Source organism: Pleurodeles waltl, chromosome 6, assembly GCF_031143425.1.
Source record: "Pleurodeles waltl isolate 20211129_DDA chromosome 6, aPleWal1.hap1.20221129, whole genome shotgun sequence".
Taxonomy (NCBI): Eukaryota; Metazoa; Chordata; class Amphibia; order Caudata; family Salamandridae; genus Pleurodeles; species Pleurodeles waltl.
In genome coordinates, this window is record NC_090445.1 from 1445448158 (window position 1) to 1445470614 (window position 22457).

At 41.2% G+C, this 22457-nt stretch overlaps 1 protein-coding gene across 2 annotated transcripts in view; it reads right to left on the bottom strand.

The window, feature by feature from the left end:
• Window positions 1-22457, bottom strand: part of WDFY4 (WDFY family member 4) — a 778336-nt gene that overhangs the window by 132766 nt on the left and 623113 nt on the right. For both annotated transcript variants that reach the window (XM_069240880.1, XM_069240879.1), the window contains exons 49-51: window positions 4015-4060; window positions 3605-3724; window positions 1404-1521 (exon numbers count right to left, since the gene is read on the bottom strand). In XM_069240880.1, the coding sequence (XP_069096981.1) occupies window positions 1404-1521; window positions 3605-3724; window positions 4015-4060 (284 nt within the window). The remainder of the gene's footprint in view (window positions 1-1403; window positions 1522-3604; window positions 3725-4014; window positions 4061-22457) is intronic.

The window sequence follows — 22457 nt, forward strand, 5'->3', positions numbered from 1 at the left end:
AACACATTGGCAAAGCCGATAGCTATCGCAAAGGTGAGACCTACTTGATTTGCCAAATCTTGTTTGGTAAGTGGTTTTGGATTCTATGAAGAGCTAACTGTGGAGCAAGAGGGTACTTTAGTGACTCGTAGTCGTCCAGCACTTGTGAGCATCTCGAATTATTTTCTCGTCATCTGACTGTATGTTGGCTATCGATGAGTCCCTTGGTTACTGTTTCACAGTGCTAAAGGGATGGCTTTTGATTTAGATGCCGGCAACCCTATTGGCAGTCTAAATCCACAGTCTAGTTCCCCAATTAAATTAGTGAATGTAGATCTGAAGGCCTAAACTGAAGTATTATTACTATACTCGAACGCCTCATATGGTGACACTTATAGCTCTCAAAGCAATTACTAGAATAATGTATTCCACTCACGTTTCCTCTGTTGGCATAATTTATCATGCCGTAGCACCTTCATATCATGTATGCAAATTCATGGTTTGGTGAAGCGTCATCTCCCATTATTCTCAATATACTACTTTTTTTCCTACATAGGAACAGGTATGAAGATCCCTATTTCTAAGGCCTGGTGCACAGACATTTAGGATGCTTCAACCAGGAGACATGGACATATGCTATGGGATGTAGAATCCTGCATATTTCAGACCTCCGAACATGTGTCAACCTGCACCCTCCCATTTTAAACAGAAGAGAGAATGTATGAATAAACCATATGTGACATCTTACATTGCACCAAATGAAAAACGAATTTTATTGCTACTTCTTTAGGGTCAATAAAATGGATACTTTTAAAGGGTATTCAGGACCAGGGATTTTCTGTTACTTGAATTTGGCTAGGTATGACCCTTGTTCCCGCCTCTTCTTACTCTTGGTGTTCCTAAAAGTGGTAATTCCCATCAGTGAGCATGAAAGCTGCAAAGGACTTTAATACTGTCATGACCAGAACCCACATAAGCCTGGGAATAGCAAAGCAATGCTTCCTAGCAAGAAAAACAACAGCAGCACTCAATGGTTATATGAATGTATGACACAAAGGCAAAAAAAAACTAGGTGTTAATTCCAAAAGGATTCTATTGAAAACTATTCTCAGTTTATCTGTTTTGACACCAAGGGAACTTCCTTCAAGGAAAATCAAGTTGATTCAATTGAATATTGGATATGTTTATTAGTGTCTAATAGAGTATATTGATTTCAGTGGTTCTTTTTCACCTGCTAATGTATGTATATTTTTCTTCTTGAAATACATGTACAAAGCCACAAAAGCAATATACCACCAACGCATAGAACATAAACCATCTGTGGCTGGTCAAACAAATGTTTTATTGGGGAAAGATAATGCAAGAAACATCAGGGCAATAGGCAGTCTTGGATCGCCATTGGGATTCTGGTATGCCTCACTCACCTTCACCTTTCTCCACCTCGTTGAACCTCTGGACAAACTGCAGCATTCGCTCCTGGGTCTGCGCCCCCATAGGCTTTGAAAGGTCTCTAAAGGTTCTGGGATCGCTAAAGTTTAGAGTCTGAAAGAGATTAGAGCTGGAGTCAGTGATCTGTAGAGAAAGGATCCCGTCCTATGTCCTACAAGAGCCACGTCCACATTATAATTGCTAGCCCGCTGATGTGTAAAACCATTATGTTGGCGAGGACACATGCAGACTCTTAAAGCAATGGGTCTTCCTAATGGTAGAGGCAGCCCAACCCCTATTTTCCATCGCCCGATAAGCGATCAGCCATGTGCTGATGAAGTTACCTGGGATAGGGTCAATGGAAAGAGTGGAGAGAGGAAAGGATTTGTGGTCTCTCACCTCATTTTCCTTTCAAGGGATGGCAGAGGTCGACCTTGGTTCATATGCCCCTACGGTGCCCTACCTCCCCTCTTCTGTGTGTCATCCGTGGATGTACAGTGTGACAGTATGTTGATTCTATGCTTCCGGATGCACTGCTTTCAAACCCTTCCTTTTACATGCCATTGACATTCGGCACTTAAGTAAATCTGGCTCAACCAAAACTACAGTGCCAAGAATGCATCACGTTGAAGAGTAAGAGGCCAGGAGATATAACAACATTAAAACTTGTGCAGAGTGGGGAATCCCACTGCTGTAGGAGCTGTTACCCATCTGAACACGAATTACTAGTAAGGTCTGCAGTGCAGAACAACGAAAGCATTCACAGGGAAGCTCTGTTACCTGGTCCAGTTCCAGGGAACCTCTGGGAGAAATGTAATAGTGGCCAAGTATCCCTTACACCCTCAACTGGAGATGAGCAACGCACAACAATGCACTCCTCCAGATGATACTCAACCAGAAGGTGCTAGGCAAGTAATTAATTTGTAAAAACAAAAACTGTATAGGCCAAATGTTTTTCTTAAGAGCCCACTGATGGCTCTGCCAAATGCCGGGGTTAACAAATACGAAAGCTGCCTTGTCTTGATTCCCTCATGCCCCCCTCTTCAAACACTTTGTTCTTTCTTTTTTTCTCTCACTCTCGCAGGTTTTGCTTCATCCCTCCTTTATCCCTCTGACGCTGCCTCCGTGACTTTCCGTTCCTCCCTCTTTTTTCCATTTCTGCCTTTCACTCACCTTGTCTGGGTGGAAGGCTGATGGTGATAAATAAATTGTGGTCCAAAAAACACAGTGCTAGTGACCACTGCCTCCAACCACTGGCACAAACTGAGCTCTAGAGCTAGGAAACAACACAGTCGTCTGCTAAGATGGCCTAGGGTGAACGATGAATAGACAGTAATTCGGTAGTCAGCATTTTTTGCTTCCCCTGGATATCGCATGCCAAAGTGAATAACCCATGCACTGGGTCAAGCAGGATTACACTGTTCTGCATAACCCATTGCAAACCAGACAATTCCCCGTTTTGAATTGCCCTTCACTAAAATAGTCTCTTCCTACTCAAGGCTACAGGTAGAGCCTAACAAAATTGTCTGTGACATTAAACATGGTTCCTGCGGGCAAAACGGCATACACTGCTGTTTGCAAAGGACTGTGAGGAGGCCCTTCCAGTGGACACACGGTGTCCCGGTTACCTAGAGTTATCTGATAACACCATGTAGCCAATATTGGTTAAAGGCCCAGTTCCTCCTACCTCCTGTGGAGGTTTCTTGTTCAGCCACCCTTCACCACCCACCAGCTCTCCTCATCTTCTGTGTACACAGTGCACTTGCGGTGATTTTTAAAGCCGTTGCTGACTTCCCTGGAGAGCTAACAGTTCTTTGAATAGTGACCTGGCTTATCCTATTACCTCGTTATCTATATGTATCGGAGAAAATTACAGAGCATGCCCACTGTGAAACCTGAGAACACAAAACGGGCAACGCACTGCGACAACACAGTCTGTGCCTAATGGACGTGAGCAGCGAGGCGGCCTTGTCAATCAATCTGACTGGAATGTGCGCAGTCGCAGTGCGCATCTCTCGTGACGCACAGTCTCCAATTAAAGCGGCCTCGAGAGCTGCGTACAGGCGCCAGTGCTTCAAGTGCCCCCCATACAAGCACCTGCCTATGTCCCCACGTGCAGTGTATGCAACCTTGAAAAGACGGACACTGTGTAGAATGGAGTTGTGTTTAATCCACTCCTGACACACGTTAGATTTACCTCAGAATCATAATCTGCGATAATCCATGGAAACACAGGATACTGCATGTAATCTTTATATGTGCGCCCGGCTTCCGTGTTCAGGAACATGAGGTACTCGAAGTTACTGATCTCGCCTTTCTGTCAGAGAGAAGGGGCAGAAAGGGAAGACATCAATTAGCCACAAAGTATTCTTCACATTCCTTCTTGACGCCCCTCTTTTGTTCAGCATAACCACGCTTATTGCACACGTTAAAACCCTGCCGTCCTGACCCTGCTCTTAAACGCCCCACTACCCTTAATTCAGAGCTCGCTGTGGAAGCCCCTTTCAATCACCCATCGACAACTGTTACCTCACAGAACACCTCCCACGATACACACAAAGACTACCTACAACAAAATATTACCACGATAGGCAGTCGTAGCCTTACCTGCCACTTCTGTAGCATTGTCTTCTCACCCCCTGTGATCTTCAAGCTGTGGAAAAACACATCTTATAATCATGTAATATTCCAAATCCTAAGCACCAAGTCAAGAGCATTTAACAGCATTTGAACCGCCCTCAAAACATTCCCTTGCAATCCCTGTGTATAACAATACAGAAACTCCCTTATCAAACATTCGTGCACATAACACTCGTTAAAAAGAGTCACTAGAACACCTAACTACCATTCCTATATAACCACCAGCAACAAACAGTATCATACAAATTCTCCCCCCAAACATTCCATATCACACCCCTCCCATAAATAGCATCACACAAACACACATCACATCTTATATATACAAAGTAAGGGCTACTTTCATAAAGGTAATTTCAGAAGAATATTCAATTTTACAGCTGAAAATACCCTATTTATGCATGCCAAGAATTGGCAAAGGATTCCAAGCAGATGGCAAGTGCAGGTCTGACTACAGATTTTTCCACCACAAATGTGGAGAAATCTGCTATGCGTCTGGGGGAATTTGCAGCCGTAAGTCCCACGGAGTGGGTGAAGATAGGCACATTTTGCATGGGAAATGTTGGAATGCCCACAAAAATTTATGTTTGTGGGCATTCTCAAACTTTAATCCAAACCTTTCCCAACCATATAAGTGGTTGTAAAGATATGTGAGCCACCTCCCCTTCTGGAACAGGAAGGGAGATGGATTTCCCTACATCTGGCAGGGTTGTCGGGGATACGTTTTCTCTACCGTAGAAAAAAAAATCCCATGGAGAAAAAGGAAAAAACAAAAGCTTCCACGGGGTGCTCCATCCCAACATGCCTAATTGTACACTATGCAAACGTATGCACAGGAGGAATAGGACTCCAGAGGAGATGCCACATCACATTTCCAGAAGCACACCAGGAAACCTGTAGGCTTCCTATACAAAGCTCATATAGGAATATCCTCATTCAAATTCCACTTATAAACATTCATACACAACATCTGTATAAATAGCTTTATCCAAACTTCCATCACGAATATTCCTACACAAACCTTACATATAAACTGGCATATAATATACACTAAATTTCTGCCCTGAATGGTGGCCTAGTATCATAAATTTGGGAATTTCACGTAACAAGCATAATGTAAAATTATTGAAATTAAGTGAGATTGTGTTGGCATAAGGATAATTTCGTCCGGGTCTATACTGCAACCTCACCCTTCCCCCATGTACAATAAATTTCATACAAATCCCACTTACAAACAGTTCTTCAAACGGCCAAAATCAAATAGCAACTCAGTTTGGCGACTAAAAGAATACAACAAATAATCTGAATTTACAGCCATGAAGGACAACTAGATTGATAGCATCATAGCACATTATTAATATATATTTCGAATTAAGACCAATGTGATGACCATTGCCGACATTTCAAGATTCTGCAATTAAATGAATGATAAACAGTAGTTTTAAGTAGATCAAACATCAAATAAGTATTTAGAGAGAACTTGTGTACTCTATTTTTAGGCGAATTCGTGCAAGTAAAATCTTCTGCAAAATTATTTTTGCAGGCAAACTTTGCAAACTTATGAAGTTTTCTCAACGTTTCTTGTGGAATTTAAAAATACACACAATCCTCGTATTAATATTTATGGACAGCAGTGGTCTTTTTACCTCTATTATTTATTCTTCAGGTTGGTTAACAACACAACTGATATACTAACTATGAAAAATGAATAAAAGCATTAAGATGCTACTTCATCACATATTTTAAACACGTCCTTAAAATTAGAGTAGGCATATGTATGACAACATAGCAGATGCAGTAACCTACTGCTACAAAAAAATAATAGATCTAAATGGGGAAGTCAACCCCTTTGACAAGATAAACTCACAGTATACCTCATACATGGCTAAGTCAGCCTTCTTGACATGCGGCATCCACAATATGTTTCTCAAACAGACATGTTTCCGTTTCCCGAATTATTGGCCTTTAATATTTATCTCCCATCTTTGTATTTCACAACTCGGGTGCCATAAACTGAGAGAACAGACATATGGTTTTCCACTTACCACTTTCATCCTTCATTTTTCATCTTTCTCAGCAATCCAGCAAGTTAGGTTGACAAGTCCGCTGTGTCCTGTACAAGAAGCTGATGGACTTGGTGCCATTATCCCTTGCCTCTCTACAGTAAGGAGCTGCGTCCCTCTGACTAGGCCATAATACAGGCAGTCACATATCTCATATCTAGGCTCAGGTAAAATTTCAATTATGCCAACGCCTTTCACAGGACTAATGGCATTTCACGAAGCACTTTTATGCAACATTACATGAAATTACGCCTCACTGCCTAACTAATGGCGCTCAGGAATAAAGATCCTATGATGGAAGCTCCGGGAATGGAGATTGCGTACGTCACTTGTCTTTTTTGTACTTATTTCCAGCACGAAGTGTGTCGTTCCATCAAAAATTGAGGCAAGAACAGATTTCATATTAAAAAAACACCACAAAATGGCAGAATATTTTGTGTAATTTAATGTAATATTCCTAAAATATTGCATAATTGAACAAAAGGGAATTACGTGAATTTCACACACCCCTACACATTGCCTCTTAAAAATGTCATAATTTGCTATATAACAATTCTCTTTTGGACTAATAAATGTACAGTTGTGCAAAGCTGCTATCATGGAAAGCTGGTACAACAAAGCACCCACCTCTACAGAGAAGCCATGCTTGGCTATCAGAGCCGAGCCACTAAACTGGACACCATTTATAAAGAATACATTGATATCATCCGCCCAGTTAATTGGCTCACTCAGTGTCCATCTAAGTAACAGTAAGAGTAACAGTAAGAGTCACTCTGCAGGACTATCAGGGATTCGGATATGCTAATCGCAGCGGCCGTGCCTTATATGTTTATTGCCAAATGAAATAAATCTGTGTTATTTCTGTAACTCTCTTGCGAGTCTAATCTTTAGGGAGAAGCCGGGCGAATCATAAATAATGAGAAAGAGCCAGCCCTGCTCCCATATATCACCCTCAGGGCAAGTGGAAAAGACTTGTATCTAATGTCAGGGCAGCACAAAGCACATTTCCTGCATTTCTTTATGAAAACTGTAGCGTGATTTATGTGCTTAATTCGTGATTTGCGTTTATAGAAAACTGTGATTTTATAAAGAATTCATTTGTTTTCAGAGGATTTGTTTTCCATTTGGCTTGGTTGATTATTTCGGGGGCGGAATAGGGCTAACTCGCATGTCTTTCCTTGCATTTGTGACAATGGAATACATTGGACCCTAGTGCTAGTAACACTTCAAACGAATTCGGGGAAACATCTGTATACAGTGATGATTAGTGCACACGCAGCAGATAAATAGTTTTTAATAAGGTTTCAATGGAGACACGTATGGCGTTACAGCGTGAACTATTTCCAGCTATGAACGTCTTCAAACACACGAACTGGACGTAAGGAGTATTTTTTTAATGTATACGAGGTTCGCCACAAACATAAACGAAACAGCTGCTGTTTATTCTTAGCACGAACACAATGGGTGCCTTTATACATTTTTAAATACTATGGGTTCACGATGTTATCATGTAGATTTATCATATTAAACACTGTTTACGACTACCACACATCCTTCCATCAGTCTTTAATCAGAGGTTTCCCCCCTATATTCAAGAAAAAACTAAGGGGCTACTGGTGAGCACGTACGAGCAAAATTACAATACTACTTAAGGCGTACTTGTGCATGGAGAATGCACTAACTTTCATTATGAGGGATTTCTAATCCTTATGAGTGGTGACTCACAATCTTTGATGCCTGCTCGGTTTGTCAATAACAAGAAATAGTTTACAGTCCCTATGGACCCGATTTAGAGGTTGTCGAACTCTGTTGCAACTAAACAAAGTAAGGTTATTGGACTCAGAAATCACGATCACGTGAAGAAAAGACAAGCAGAGGAAGAAAAGCATTACTGATCTTACTGCACAAAAATGTTCTTTAAGTGGGATCATTTACATACACCCGACTAAGATGCAAATGCCTCATCCTTTAGGCAATGGTTCGAGTGCAGTCGGATGATGAAATGTTGATCATTTGAAAATCGGGACACAAATAACGGACTATTCACCAGCTCACACTGCATCTAGTGAAAAGAAGCTGCAGAAATAAAAGCTAAGGTCAATTATATGAGCGCTACCCCTATTGATGAATTAGTGTAATATGTATGTTAAGTTTAAAATAAGTTGACAATAGGTTACGGTCGGACTGTTAACCGCGTTAGCACACCTGAGCCATGTTAGAAAATATGTTCCCCGCTTTGGGGGCGATTAGATGCTCAGAAAGTAGTGTATGGTGTCATATAAAGTTTACTGAGGGCCTGTGAAAATAATATTGTGACTCTGAAAAAATGATACTCTTAATAGAATTATTTGCTTTCATATCAGGCAGCCACTAGCCAGAATGACATAGTTTTTTAAACAGATTGAACAGTATTGCACCAACGTATGATGACTGCTCCAGATAAAACAGCGGGCCAAACATAATATCTTACCGAGGATCTCACGTAGGCTATTTACTGCTCATCATAAAAGACAAAGCATGTTCTTTCACTGAAATTGATAAAGTGATAGATTACCAGCGCCAACGTTGCGACCGGAACTTCGACTAGGATAGAGCTTCAGATAATACAAACAAATTGATATAACGAGGGAATTGCTTTACCCGACATCCGAGCTTACTACTGGACATCACATATACTGGTCATTAACGACTTGTGCCATGCCTCGGGGGACCACTGACATACGCACTGACGCGATTACAATTTCACAAACACCCGTTTCACCATTACCTACATCGGAGAAAGGGGGCGAGAGACCTCCTTCTGGGACCCAGGTAATGCTTGCCTTCTGGACCAAGACAAATCGATATATTGGGTGGGACCGTAGAATTACTCAGATGACTCTGTTGTGGATGGAGACATACTTTAACGAACTGGGAAAATCCAGGGGGTGCAGACCTGGGACTTAATCGGCATTTCTACCATTGGAGACCTTATTGAAAATGATGACTGTCTCCTTTCAATCACTTCTGAGGGACTATTAACTTCGCAACACACAATATTACAGATATCCACAGCTCTGCCACATGTGGAGCAAGGACACCATCAATCCTTACATGCCCGAATGCGCTCCTCCAGAAGACAGGCTCTTAACATGTGAGCTGACGGAACAAGCGGTCTCTTGGATACAACTATCAATAATAATGCCCCAGATCAACTACAGTAACTGAGAGCAAGGTGGGAATCAGAACTGGGGGAAATGGACAATCCGAACGGGGGGACAGTCCTAACACACCCAAGGGAAGTGGCAATCAAATCACAATTGCAGCTTATTCAACTAAAAATAAAATTCTACATTGAGTCGACTTTGATCGTACAAGACTGCACACAGTTGGGTATGCTGAGACCACAGAGTGTCTAACATGCAGGGGACAGAGAGGGGATTTTTTTCCCACACACTATAGACATACCCAGCTTTACAAGACTATTGGGACAAAGTGATAAGTGAGATAGCTGGAGGAGTAGAAGCTACACTTCCTTCAGACCCAAAATATATACTTCTGGGTATACCCACTGACTTCAATGTTCTCCGCATGAAACTGCTCTTTTGTAACTTAGGATTAGTCTTAGCGAAAAGAGATGTGGCGAAGTACTGGGAAGTCGCTGAACCTCCAACAATGAAAGAATGGAGGACCTCTACATGGCTGAGGAAAGGGTTACATATAAGGTCAGATAATGCCTTAATAAATTCAGTAGGATCTGGGGGGTGGAGGGTGGATTACATACCATGGTCTCGAAATTCCCAAAGAGGTGATGGAACCTTAACTATTATAGAAACTGATGTATGCCTCGGGTACTTAAAAGGTCACCTTACATCCTTTGTATACTATGTGCTTACCTCCACTGTATTTCCATATGGTGATGTATTGAGTGCTGTCTGCTTTTTCCACATCTGCAGTGTTTGTTTACCATGTGCAGAAGCTGGTTTGTGCCCGCCCATACTGTTTCTCAAAAATTCAATAAAAATATATATATATGTTTTTTTTTAATGTATTTTTTTCGCTTCACAACACAGTTGTCACGTCTCAAAACACAGAGACTGTTTGGGCTGGTTTTTCTATCCCCCATTAAAATCAGAGCTCCTTCCCCATGCTTAATAAGATAGCACCATGCCCATCCTCACCAATGACATTTAGCATACTGTCTCGCTATGAGTTGTTCGCCGTGTCATATTCAGATCATAGCTTTCTCACCCACACGCTACTCAGAGTGTATGCTGATCCCTCTCTTTTTAGGAGTTGTGTTTAAGTCTCTGGTGGACATGTCTTCCTACTACAATAGGTTGAGCTTCTATGATACGCCTCTCAATCTTTCATGATATTCGGGCCATACTTCCCTCTCTCTTTCTCTCTCCACAATGATATTCAGTGCATGTCTCGCTCTCTCTCCACAATGATATTCAGTGCATGTCTCGCTCTCTCTCCACAATGATATTCAGTGCATGTCTCTTTTGTCTGCATGATATTTAACATGATATCAGTTTATTGCTTTCTCTACTCAAATGAAGGGACAAACATCTGGACTGTTCTGCAGGACAAGTCAAGGTCAAAGACTTCCCTCTAGATATGGTCCAAAGGTGTCGATACTAATCCATGTTTTATTGAGAGCTGAAGACCCAGACACTGAATGAGTTTTAAAAGGGCTGCTGGCTGTGTATCAGAGAAAAGCTGGAGTAGACAGTTTTTCCCCAGTTGCAAGAGCACGATCCATTTCTGCTGGTGATGGATATTAATTCAATTTCACCCCGAGCAAGGCAGATGCTTCAAAATAGGTATTTATTCGGTAGAATGTTAAAGAATGTACATTCAGGACCAAAAAAAAACAAGGGTACTTCAGTGGTTTGAAAGTGGTCACCTACAGAAGCAACATCCTCAAATGAACCACAAAAAGTAAGTTAATACACCTGGACGCACCTAGAGGGGAGTGCACGTCCATCAGTGACGGAACCATATTTCATACACTCTACCCAGGCAAAAGAGGTTCCAGGTAAGGAAATACTCTGTATCAGACACAGTCACATTCAAGGCACAAGGAAAGGCTAAACTAAGGATGACCACAATGGATTTACTCAGGATACGTCACTTAACCGTTCCCCTTGGGTACAGAAAAAAGCTGTATCCCACAAACCATTGACTCCGCCAAAAACCAGGGAGTCACTTTCACTCATCTATGAGTCTGCTCTCTTAAGGCTAAAATGGTGGGTCATTTTGAATGCTCCTTGAAAAAGTAAATGATATCTCAAAACCGTGTGCCATTCCATCAGGTGTCTCAACGGGAGTATCCATTAAAGGATGCTAAAGCACTCACTCACAAAGGTGGCATGCTTCCTCATCATGCTGTGCTCCTCACTAGATGGGCGCTGCAATCCCCAGAGGGACTCTCAAATGGGGGCTCTTTGTAACAGATCGTTTGTTCTCCTGCCTGGTATTTACCGCAGTTTGGGATAATGCCCATAAGGGAAAATACGATAGTGAGGGTGATAGGAGACGGGGGAAATGAGTGGTTAAAATTGGCTATGACTGTTAGGTAAATATTTTATTCTCAGCAGTAATATGTGCAAAGGTTAAAAATACAAATGAACCAGAATTGTTTTATATAATGAACCCTGGGTTCATATTTGTTGGTCAACATGTTTTTTACACAATCAGCCCTTACAGGGTTTATGGCAATTCTACAGGACCCTATAACACTAGCTCTAATCTACAACATTGGTCTTCTAGTAGAAACCACTGTTTTTGCTATGTACCCCCAGAGAGTGCTCAAAACATGAGTGATATCAAAAGTACACAGTGGATTCCCAGGTGACCCTGTGACCTAATTGGTTCAAAATGAGGGCCTCATAGGGAATCCCAGGTCTATCATTTGCACATCACCAAGTTAAGTGTTCTGGCTTGTTTTGATCCTATTAAAAAGATTGTTTTCATCACACAGAATTACAAAAAATATGCTTTAGAAACTACTGAAATATATTTCAAAATATTGTACAGTTAATTTACAAGCTATTTACATGCAGTGTGCTAGAAAAAAACCTGACATCCTGCAGCTTTTCATTCCACACTCCCTGAACAACACGTTTGTCAGAAGGTTCACTTTACAAAATACTCTAACTTTGCAGTCAGAGACAGAAAAGGCACCACTTCACCCCAGGATAAAAAAAACAGCAAATTGTAAGAAGAACTAAGCATTGGACTTCTTCCTCTGAACCCACAGCAAATGTGACAAAATAAAAACAAGACGTAAAGGCACTTTTCTTGCTCATTCACTTTCTGAATGAACTGAATACCTGTTCTTTGTCAGCTCACCAGAAAGGGTCAGTAGGAACCGAAAAATAGATTACCCAGAAAAAATCTGATTAGCCCTAGTGAGTGTGCGAGCAGATATCTCGAGGCCTGTAAAGGCTGCATCACAGGTCTAATGCATGATGCCGGCTTTTAAACAGATGGTAACATGAAAACATGTGAGCACTCACTCGAGTTCATCTAAACTGAAAGCCCAGGTAACTATTCAGTTGCTTTTTCTAGTGGAGCCTCTGGAACTGGCATGCACATTGGGTTTGTAACTCCTATAACTTATGCTAAATATCTTTGTGGTGCATCTATGAAATTGGAACCTAACCATGTGTTTTAACAATGTTTTTTCTTCTATTGCAGACATCATAGACAGTGTTACACCAAAATTTGAAAGGGCAGGCATGAAGCAGAGACCCCATGTAATTATCTGGCAGACTTCACTTCCAGTGTATCCTGTTTTAACCATCTTTTCTTCCATTGCAGGCAGTAAGTAAGACAGTACTCATACGGGATTGGACAGGCAGGTGTGAGAACAATTAGAAACATCCAGGTAATTACTTGCTACATTTTCTATGAGGTACTTCAAGACGGTCTGACAGACTGCATTCATGGGCATAAGAACCAACTTTCAAAAATCTTCCTTTTTTGCAGGCTCTGTAGTATAGTGAGCTCAGGCTGATTGCCACCAAATGTTCAAGTGCAAAGTTGTCACTTCTGCAGAGGACAACGCTTCACCACAAAGAAAGAAATGCTGTCTTGTGTACAAAGAAGAATGGATGAAATAAATTGTGGAGACTGAGACACCAAAGTCATGGAGCAAGATCCGTGTGCAACTGGGAGAGCTATTTCTATACAACCCAGATGGAGGCCTCATTTGTAAAGTATGAGCCGAAGCAAAGATAGCAGGAGACTTTTCTACTTTCAAAGTTTATAAATCTGTATTGGTGACCCTAAAAAAGAAAAGTGCTGCTATCAGGCTGGGTTTTGGAGTGCGCACCATTGCTGACAGAAACCGCCACTGACAGAGCAAACAGACTCGAAGTGGTTGAATGGCCAAGATCCCTGCCAGAAGAGATAAAGATTCTCATCAACGTGTGTTGCTAGCACTCAAGATGAACACTTCAATGTTGTCTGTCCAGGACATCCATGACCACCTCGCATTGTATGTGAAGATAACAGACAGCTGGAGGAGCAAGAACTATGCCTTTGAGTTTTTGGAGGCCATCAACAGTGTGATACGCTCTGACAACATGACAGAACTTCACAGCGCTCAAAATCATACATTGATAATTGATGAGAGCACAGATATTTCAGTTACAAAAATGCTCATCCTCTACTTTAAGTTCCGATCTCTAACATCAACAGAGCACAAAACAGTGCTTGGGGGAATAGTAACTCTGAGTACATGTGATGGGGAGGGTATCACTACAACTGTAAGAGATGTCTACATTGCCAATGAACTGGACCTTATGAGAATGGTCATGTTAACGTCCAATGATGCATCAGTGATGCTGGGAAAGAACAATGGTGTTGCTGCCCGCCTTACACAATTCATTCTTCATCTAGTTGAGCAGCACTGTGTTGCTCACTGAGAAAATTTGGGAGTTGATGATGACTGGAAAAAGGTGCTGCTGATCTGGGAAATGGAGATGTTACTGAGGACTGCCTACACTGTGTTCTACCGGTGTCCTGTAAGGAAGTCCAAGCTGTACGAAATCACTTTGGTCATTGATTGTGAAGCGATATCCTTTCAGTAACTTAATGAAGTGCAGTGGCTTTCCAGGCATTTTGCTGTTGGTGCACTCTTGCGTAATTATGAGGTTGCACTTAAATACTTTGAGCATGAAAAGGTTGAGGAGATTGACCCAATTGCTAAGTACTGCTACAAGAAACTACCTGACTCAAACTGCCATTTATCACTTGCAGCACCGTATGGCATTCTTAGTCAACTTGCATCTTTATGCAATTTGTTTCAGAAAATCTCTTTGACCACTGTAGAAGCTGTACAGTATGCAAGAGCAAAAATTGGCCAAATCAAGGAACAGTACTTGGGCGGCACTGTCTTTTGGAGCAACACAGTAAGAAATCTGATGAATTTGTACAGACCGAGAGTATAACAGTGAGTGGATTTTATCTTTCATTAAACTTCTTTGTCAGCACAGGGAAAGAAGGTTCCCAGAAGATGAATTGAAGGAATGGACAAGCTTTGATTTCCATGCAGTAACAACAAAATCACAGTGTGATTTTGGGACTGAGAATATACGAAGACTTGATGAAAAGTATAAGGTTTTGGTCCTGGGTGATTGTGTTGCTGAACAACATCATCAGGGGTGTCACAGAGATTATAAATATGTGGTGGCAAAACATATAAAAAGAGGATTGTTTAGGACCTTTCAAGACATGGAGAATTTCACTCTGCAGAATGCTGGACAGTATAATGTTGTATGGAATCATGGCATTTATCAGTAGTGTGTTCATTAAATTGTAAATGTTAACTAATTGTACAACTTGCTAAATTTGATGTGCATGGTCCTCTGCTGCACTCTGAGAGTTTCATTAAAGTTTCATAATGGTTCAACCTCCTGATTTCTGTTTTCTCTAACTGGGGTGTAGGCAATACTTAACTGGTCATGTCCTCGGGGTGTGCCAGCAGGTCACAAAACTGCCTTAATACCCAATTACATGGAGCAATACTTATAAAAATATCCCTTTTTTGCTTTAGTGGTAAAACAAAGATATGGAGAGTCAAATGCAAAAGATCTTGGTAGTTATGTGCTACGCTCAAGTGAATGGCCAATTTCTTGGCGCACGTATCCTTGGCTGCAGGGCATAGAGACCTTACACTGATGCACACAGTGGAAAAAAATTAGAGGGAACATTGGAGGCGGCTGGTAATTTTAGGAGGGAGTGAGTAGGCAGGACACACACGCACACTCACACTCCTTCACACAGGTCAGCCAATGAGGGAAGGCAGCAGTCCCAACTCGTCAGCGTGGGATGGGGTCAGTGAGACTGCTGACCCCATCCCACTCTGTGACAAGCTGTCACTGACTGACATTCGGCCTTGGCTTAAAACTGATGCGACTGGGTCCGAAGCAATCAAGGACATCCCCCATCCTCATTAGGGGAAAGGCCTTGAGGCACCTTTGCCAGGCTGAAGAGGTCATGCCCACAGGGTGGGACTTCTTCAGCACAACAAAATTCAGCTCAGGCAGCCGGGAGCCTGCGCAAATAGTGCATGTCTAGCTCCTGGCTGTCTGACCTGAAAATGAAGAGTGTCTGTCAGGCTGACCTTTGCTCACCCTGACAGAAACTCTTCTTGAGGGGCAAATAGTTGGGGTGCCAGATACATCAGCCCCAAAGGACAGGCAGCGGCTGTGTAAATACCTCTAGCGCGGGGAAGTCAGGAGTGACTTTGACATGCAAATGCAAACTAAGCTTACTAGGGAATCGTAACTTACATGTGCCAGTTAAAAGCTCTCAGATGTTTGTTGTTTTCACAGTTATAGCAGACAGAGGTGCCAGCCGTCTAAAGTGGTTGTAAACCTGGCCTTGGAGTTTTGTTCACTTTTGACCACGTTTTCTTATCATGTGTAATTCACTGACTTCCTCCCTAAAACAAGGCATCAAACACCTTAAAAAACACATATGGCAATATCATCTTAAAACGCTGTGTAGGAGTGGGTATTTTTTGACAGAAACAGGCACACTTAAAAAGACAACAAAACACATTTGTTTGAGACCCTGCAGAGCAGATATTTTGAAATAATGGAGAATCCACATGGTTTAGTAGAGCAGAAGAGTTTATAAATGGTGCCTGAGAGTCAACATTCCACTCTAGGCCCTGCCTTCCCCTTCAGCTGTTTCTGTGTTTACCTTTTGGTAATCAGGATATTTGACATTGAGTTTAATATCCCCATTTCCTTCCTAAACTCCACATTTGTTATCCCCATCCCACACACACCCTCTCCCACCCCTCTACCATGCATGCTGCTGTAGAGCCATGGTATTGATGAACCCTTTCAGTGCTAAAGATTGGGTTCTCTTTTTTTCGGAAAGGCCAGTTTTACCACCAAAGAGGAAAGGAAGGGGTTTTGTTGTTCTGCTTAAGTGCCCCCTTCCAGATACGCAGGACTAGCTTGGCTTCAAACTTCCCTCACAAAGCAGAGCATACCTGTTGTTGAAATTAAAAAATACACCTGCCTGATTGAGTGACAGTGGGCGAGGCAGTACGTAGTCTTGATGAAAAGTATAAGGGTTTGGTCCTGGGTGATTGGGACACCCCTGATGATGTTGTGGGCGAGGCAGTGACAGATTTAAATTACAAATGATACCAGAGATTGAGGTGTGAATTGTGCTGAAAACCATGTTTACGCCATCACTGGGAGAGCAAATGCGCAGTTTAATTGCTATTTCCAGCTCCCCTGAACCACAAAATAGGGGTGCATGGCCTGCTCTGCCCCAAGCACTGAAAGAGGTAATGATCCCCTTCATCATTGATAAGTAGTGCTAGTCTCCACGCTTTAAATGTATTTCTGCCCTGTGGACGGTGGAGAATTTCTGCTTCTCTCCACCACCTTTGAATCCTACCACCCTAGCTGTGAGTTTGCCCCTAATTGCATACTTGACATTCTTTCTGGGTGGGTGGTATCACCTTTTCTCAAGGAAGATCTGTAAAAAAAAAAACTTTCAAGGTTCCCGGACAAAAACAATAGGCTGGATGGTCTGTGTGCTATAAAAATTAGAACAAAATTAGAGCCACACCATGGCACGGCCTACAGGACTGAAAACAGGATTTCATTGTCATTTTGTTGTTATTTGACTGTGATTCCCATCCTCGTTGAGGGGTTCCCCTAGAGAGAGAAATAACTGAGAAAAGCCCGTTATTACGTCAGCCTCACTTGGGATTTTCTTCACAAACTAAGGAGAAAAAACACTCATTTTGTCACCAAGCTTATGGAGCATTTGGCAGGTATCAAATAGTTAGCGATTTTATGTTGATGTTTTAAACCTGAAAGTCAGCTACAAGATGCTTTTAGTTTGGTAGGAGCATCACTCTTACCTTTGAGTCCCATGCTTCATAAGAACTGGTATGTTCTCTCATTTCAGAGGTTAGCTGCAACGCTCTCTGTTTCATATTCAAATGCTCCGACTAATTCATCACACAGATGTGTGCTGGTGCTAATACATCTTATTCACTGTAGTTGCAATTTAATTACTTCCAAATATTTGATGGAGGTATGTTTCAGAAATATCAATGATTCAAGTATATGTTAGTCCTTAGCTTGCCCTTTTAATTATTCTTATTTCTATGAACATTCTGTATTTCTTTGTCCATCAATTACATTTCAAGGGATGGATAAATCATTGGTTACCAATTTGCAGTGCAAATGATAAAGTAATTTATTGATTCGAAACAAATAATACGCAATCCCAGTTTGCTCATGCCTTCCCTGCTTCCATGCAGCTCAGAAAATATGGTTTTAAAACACAGTCTGTGTTGGCTTTATGAAGTTATGTGATGTAATTTCAAATCAACAAAATAAAACAAAACAAAAAGTAACACTAGACCACTTTAATTGCTGGATATGCATTTCGAACTTATCCCATTCGAGGAGATAGCCATATCCTATCAAAAGTAATCATATTTGGTAAATATTCTGACCTGCTACTACCTATTTGTATGTTCTGTTTGTTTTTCACTTTTTACCATGCAAGCCTCTGGGCTGAGCTGTTACTTCAGTTGATTATGCCTCAAAACAACTTCTGCCTATTGTACTTACCAATCATTTACCACGAGACATATAAACAGTGCATTTCTGCATAGTACGTTTTTTGTAGATGCATAGTGTACAGAACTGCCTAATTTGAATAGAAATAAATAAATAGGGAAATAAACGTGTTCTACAAGTTTCACAGACACATGAAATGCGAACTGAAATATATTTTGGTTTTGCTGCAGAATCCTACATGAAAATTAGTTTTTACAGATTTTAAATACACCCTTACCTCGTCAACCATAATATATTTCCGAATTAGTCAGAAAGTTGTATATCTCCTCTCATAAAACATGTTCGATGATGGATAATCGATGGGGTAGTTGAACAAGAATAGTGATTATTTTTTCTATCAAACAATTGCTGTTATTTGTCACTGTTTCCAGCACTGTGGGTGGTTGTGATAGAACATAAAAAATGTTTTTTCACGTATACCACGTTGTTAGCTCTCACTGATAAAGAATATGCAAGTTACTGCTATGGACACATTGGAAGAAAACAGAACTAACACAAAATAAGCACACGGGGCCAGTGTGAGGAAGGTTCTTAGAATGTATGGTGATCTCACGTTTTGTTGACTTTGTATTCTTGCCAAGTGAAGCGCACTTTGTTTCTCCTTCCCACTAGTACATTTTGTTTTTCATTTCACTCAATAGCTGCATTTAATTTGTGTAGAAATAACACCTAAGGGGTATTCAGAGACATGGTAGTAATACACATTTTCAAAACATAAGCCAGTGAAAAACCCTTAGCTAAAAGACATTCAAAATGACAATGCATGTAGCTCTCGAATTGTCGCGACCTGTTAGCTTTGCCAATGCTTGTTTTGCTTGAGCTTTGGGCTGAAAGTTGAATAGTGCCTCTGTCCATTTTACAATGAGGATGCGCAGTAGAATAGATTTTTACAGGGTGCACTGAACAGATTTCAGATTCCCCGAGACCTCTCTTCTGTTCTGGGAGAAGACCTTTCTAAGCACTACCTCTATTGCAAAGCGTGAGCAGCTCCTTATGAGTCTAGAGGAGGAACGAAAGGCACATGGGGCAGTAACAGTATCTCTGGTGGAATCAAGGAGAATCTCATGCCTCTAGAGCAAGGGGAGGACTGACCAACACTGACTAGACTTATTAATGCAGTGGTTCGCAGCCACTGTTCACGTGTATCCTCAGCGATCACTGCCTTCCTTTACAACACAACCTGTAGAAGAGTAGAAGTTACAGCTTCCGATGGCCGGCTGATCCACTGTCATGCTGGTATGGGAGTGCAGTATGTAGGAACTCGGTTTCCTCCCTGAAGCAAGGCAGAGATGCCTCAGTGGATAATGTGGTTGCCGATGATGCTGTTGGAAAGGTAGGTGCCAAGCCTCACTGTAAACATATACACTTCTAATGTACAAGAGGGAGGAGAAATGGATAATGGGAGAGAGAAAGAGTCTTCTAGTAATTTGACTATCCATGCACTCAACATGGTATAGCACTTAAATGGATACTACACATACGTACAGAAGTATTTATTAGATGGGTTTCATGCATAAAAATGGATGTAAAAGATTTACAAAACATGAAAACATGTCACCATATACTGTAACTCAGGAGTTGGGGTGTCATTTTGTAGAATTTCAATAGAGAATGGAATTCATTTTTTAACACAAATAATCATTTGTGAACCAGAATGGATATTTATGAAAGATATTTTAAGTTAATGATTTTGTTTTTAAAAAGTGAATATTGGTAATCCAATATAGGCTTATCACTATTTCTGTCAAAGTACTTATTTATGAAACAAAGATGGTTTATTGACGGGACAGCTTCCCCTTTGCAAGGCAGTTACCACTGGGGGTGTGCAAAATTGGCATAATTTGCTTTTAAGTAATTGTGCAAAATTTCAAGAAAACTACAAGAAATGCAAATCCATCATTTACTGCTATATTTCTGAGCAAACGGTGAGCTCCATGAATTTTTGACATGTGGATGCACTTCATGCTAAAAAAAAAGAATAGCACAACAAACACAACTGTCACAAATAATAGCCCTCGGGTTCTTGTTGTTTGTTTTGCTACCCCGCTATAATTTTGCCACAAATGGTGGCATACTTGTGGCATATTTATGCCATGTGACATAATGTCAGGAAATTTGTATAAGAAGAGTAACACTAGTGTAATATAAATTGTTCCTGCACCTAGTTACCACCCCAATTTGAGGCTCAGTTGTGGTCATAAACCTTCAAAACATGTCTATTTGAATCACACATTTGAGGGGGTGCCTCGTCATATTCCCTCCCCATTTATGAGTTGCAAGAAAAATACTTTTCTGATTCATAAAGGTTTTTTTATTTTTACATTTCAAAAAGCCATTTGGGGTTGACAACACTTTGATTTTTTAAATCACAGGGTTTGTGATCTTATGAGGGGTTTATAGATTTGGCCCTCCAAGCTGGGGTGGTAACTGATTGACAAGGGGGATACGGTCCCAGTTAGAGGGTTTGCCTTTTGGAAATTTTATTGGAGCCCACAAAGGAAGCAGACAGTGGTCAAGAAGAACACAGCCCCCCAAAATCACCTAGGACGAAGTATTCTACAACGAGAAACACGTTTCTTTTAAAAAAGCAACACCAGTTACTTTAATGGCATGGGTTGCTTTTAAGAGAATGTTTTACATCTGGGACTGTGACTATAGAAAAAGAGGTGTTCAGTGCCTTTATTACCGCATTACCTGCATTCAGAGAAAGTCACAAAGTGTTACCTCCCTAATTAATGTTCATTGAGCATGCCTTATTATGACCTTCTGCGAATAGACTATTTGCAGTGCGACCTATTTGTACCTCGGTCCAACTGCAAATTGCACTCCAACTTGAACATCAGTTGGTGGGCAAATTACAAATCCCTGAAGGCAATTGCCATCACCAGGATCCCATTGACGCAGCCCTCAGGTCTATTAATGAGCCAGTCACTCCCTGTGAGGCCAGTGAATGGGGAAACTCTGACTCAACCCACTTAAACACCAAGCACTAACCCCTTCTCCGACTGCCTAAGAATTCCCCAAATAAATGACAAAGTTCGGCCTATCTCAGTTCATGGAGAAAATCCCATTTAGCAACATTACCGATGTACCTTAATGATGGTGCCTTTTTACACATGTCCTAGAAGGTCACGTGGGCTCCTACAGCACATGAACTGATGGAAGGGTCAGCCTAATTTGTGCAACGTTAGTCTCCCTGAAGGAGTAAATGTTGCAGTTCAGCCAATCGCGTATTTGCTCATGTGAAGCACTACCTAGAATGGAAGGCCAAAGAAGAGGAATATAATACAAAACAAACCTCATTTAAGTGTCAAGATACTGAGGAATGCTAGTTCAACTCATAGCTCAAACTTGCCAAAGGCCTTTGTTAGACATTGGCTGCTACACAAATGTTTATTTGCATGTGACTTTATAGTTACCCAACTCTTAAGTGGTTGATAAGGAGGTGTAGCTGTATTCGTGTTTCAATAAAATGTTAACTGCTCTGATAGTCTTTGTGTCGCTTCCATTAGAAATAATGGTCACTCATTATGAATCATCACTCATTTGTTCTGTTATTTATTATATATGTTATCATATTTCAGCTAACTGTGATTCAGTGTCTGAAAGATGCAGAAAATGCCTTTACAACAGATCCAAGTAGCATTTATAAAATAGGTCACACTCAGGTATACACTGTTACCCTGTGACATTGTGACAATGTCTTTGCTCTGCCACCTGTATCCGATATTAATGAGTGCAGAGATCTCCACGTCCACCCTCTTTTCACCAGTTCTAAGTTGGCCCTCATATTATTCATCACTTTCTGCTTCCAGCAACCATCTGATGATATTCAGTGAATATCTTTGAGGCCATAGCCCACAATATTCAGCAGTTGTCAATCTTCACTTCTAATGTGCAGTGCCTGCCTCTTTTCCCCTCCTTATGTTCAGTGTACATTGTGGTCTCGATTATGAGATTCAGCTTGTTTCATTTTACTCTATTACTACTAAAGGTTTCCCATACTCCCTTACATAACCTGCATGTTTAATTTGGTTCAGGATTCTTGGAACGTTTGTTGTTCCCTCTCATAACATTCAGAGTATCCTGAAAGCCCTCAACCATGGCAATCTGCAGTTGTCTTTTCTCCTTGTGTGATATTGTGTCTTTATACCCCTCCTGTTATATTATAGGTCTCTTTGCCCCCACACCCCCACCCATGATATTTAGTACAAGGGTCTCTTGTCCCATT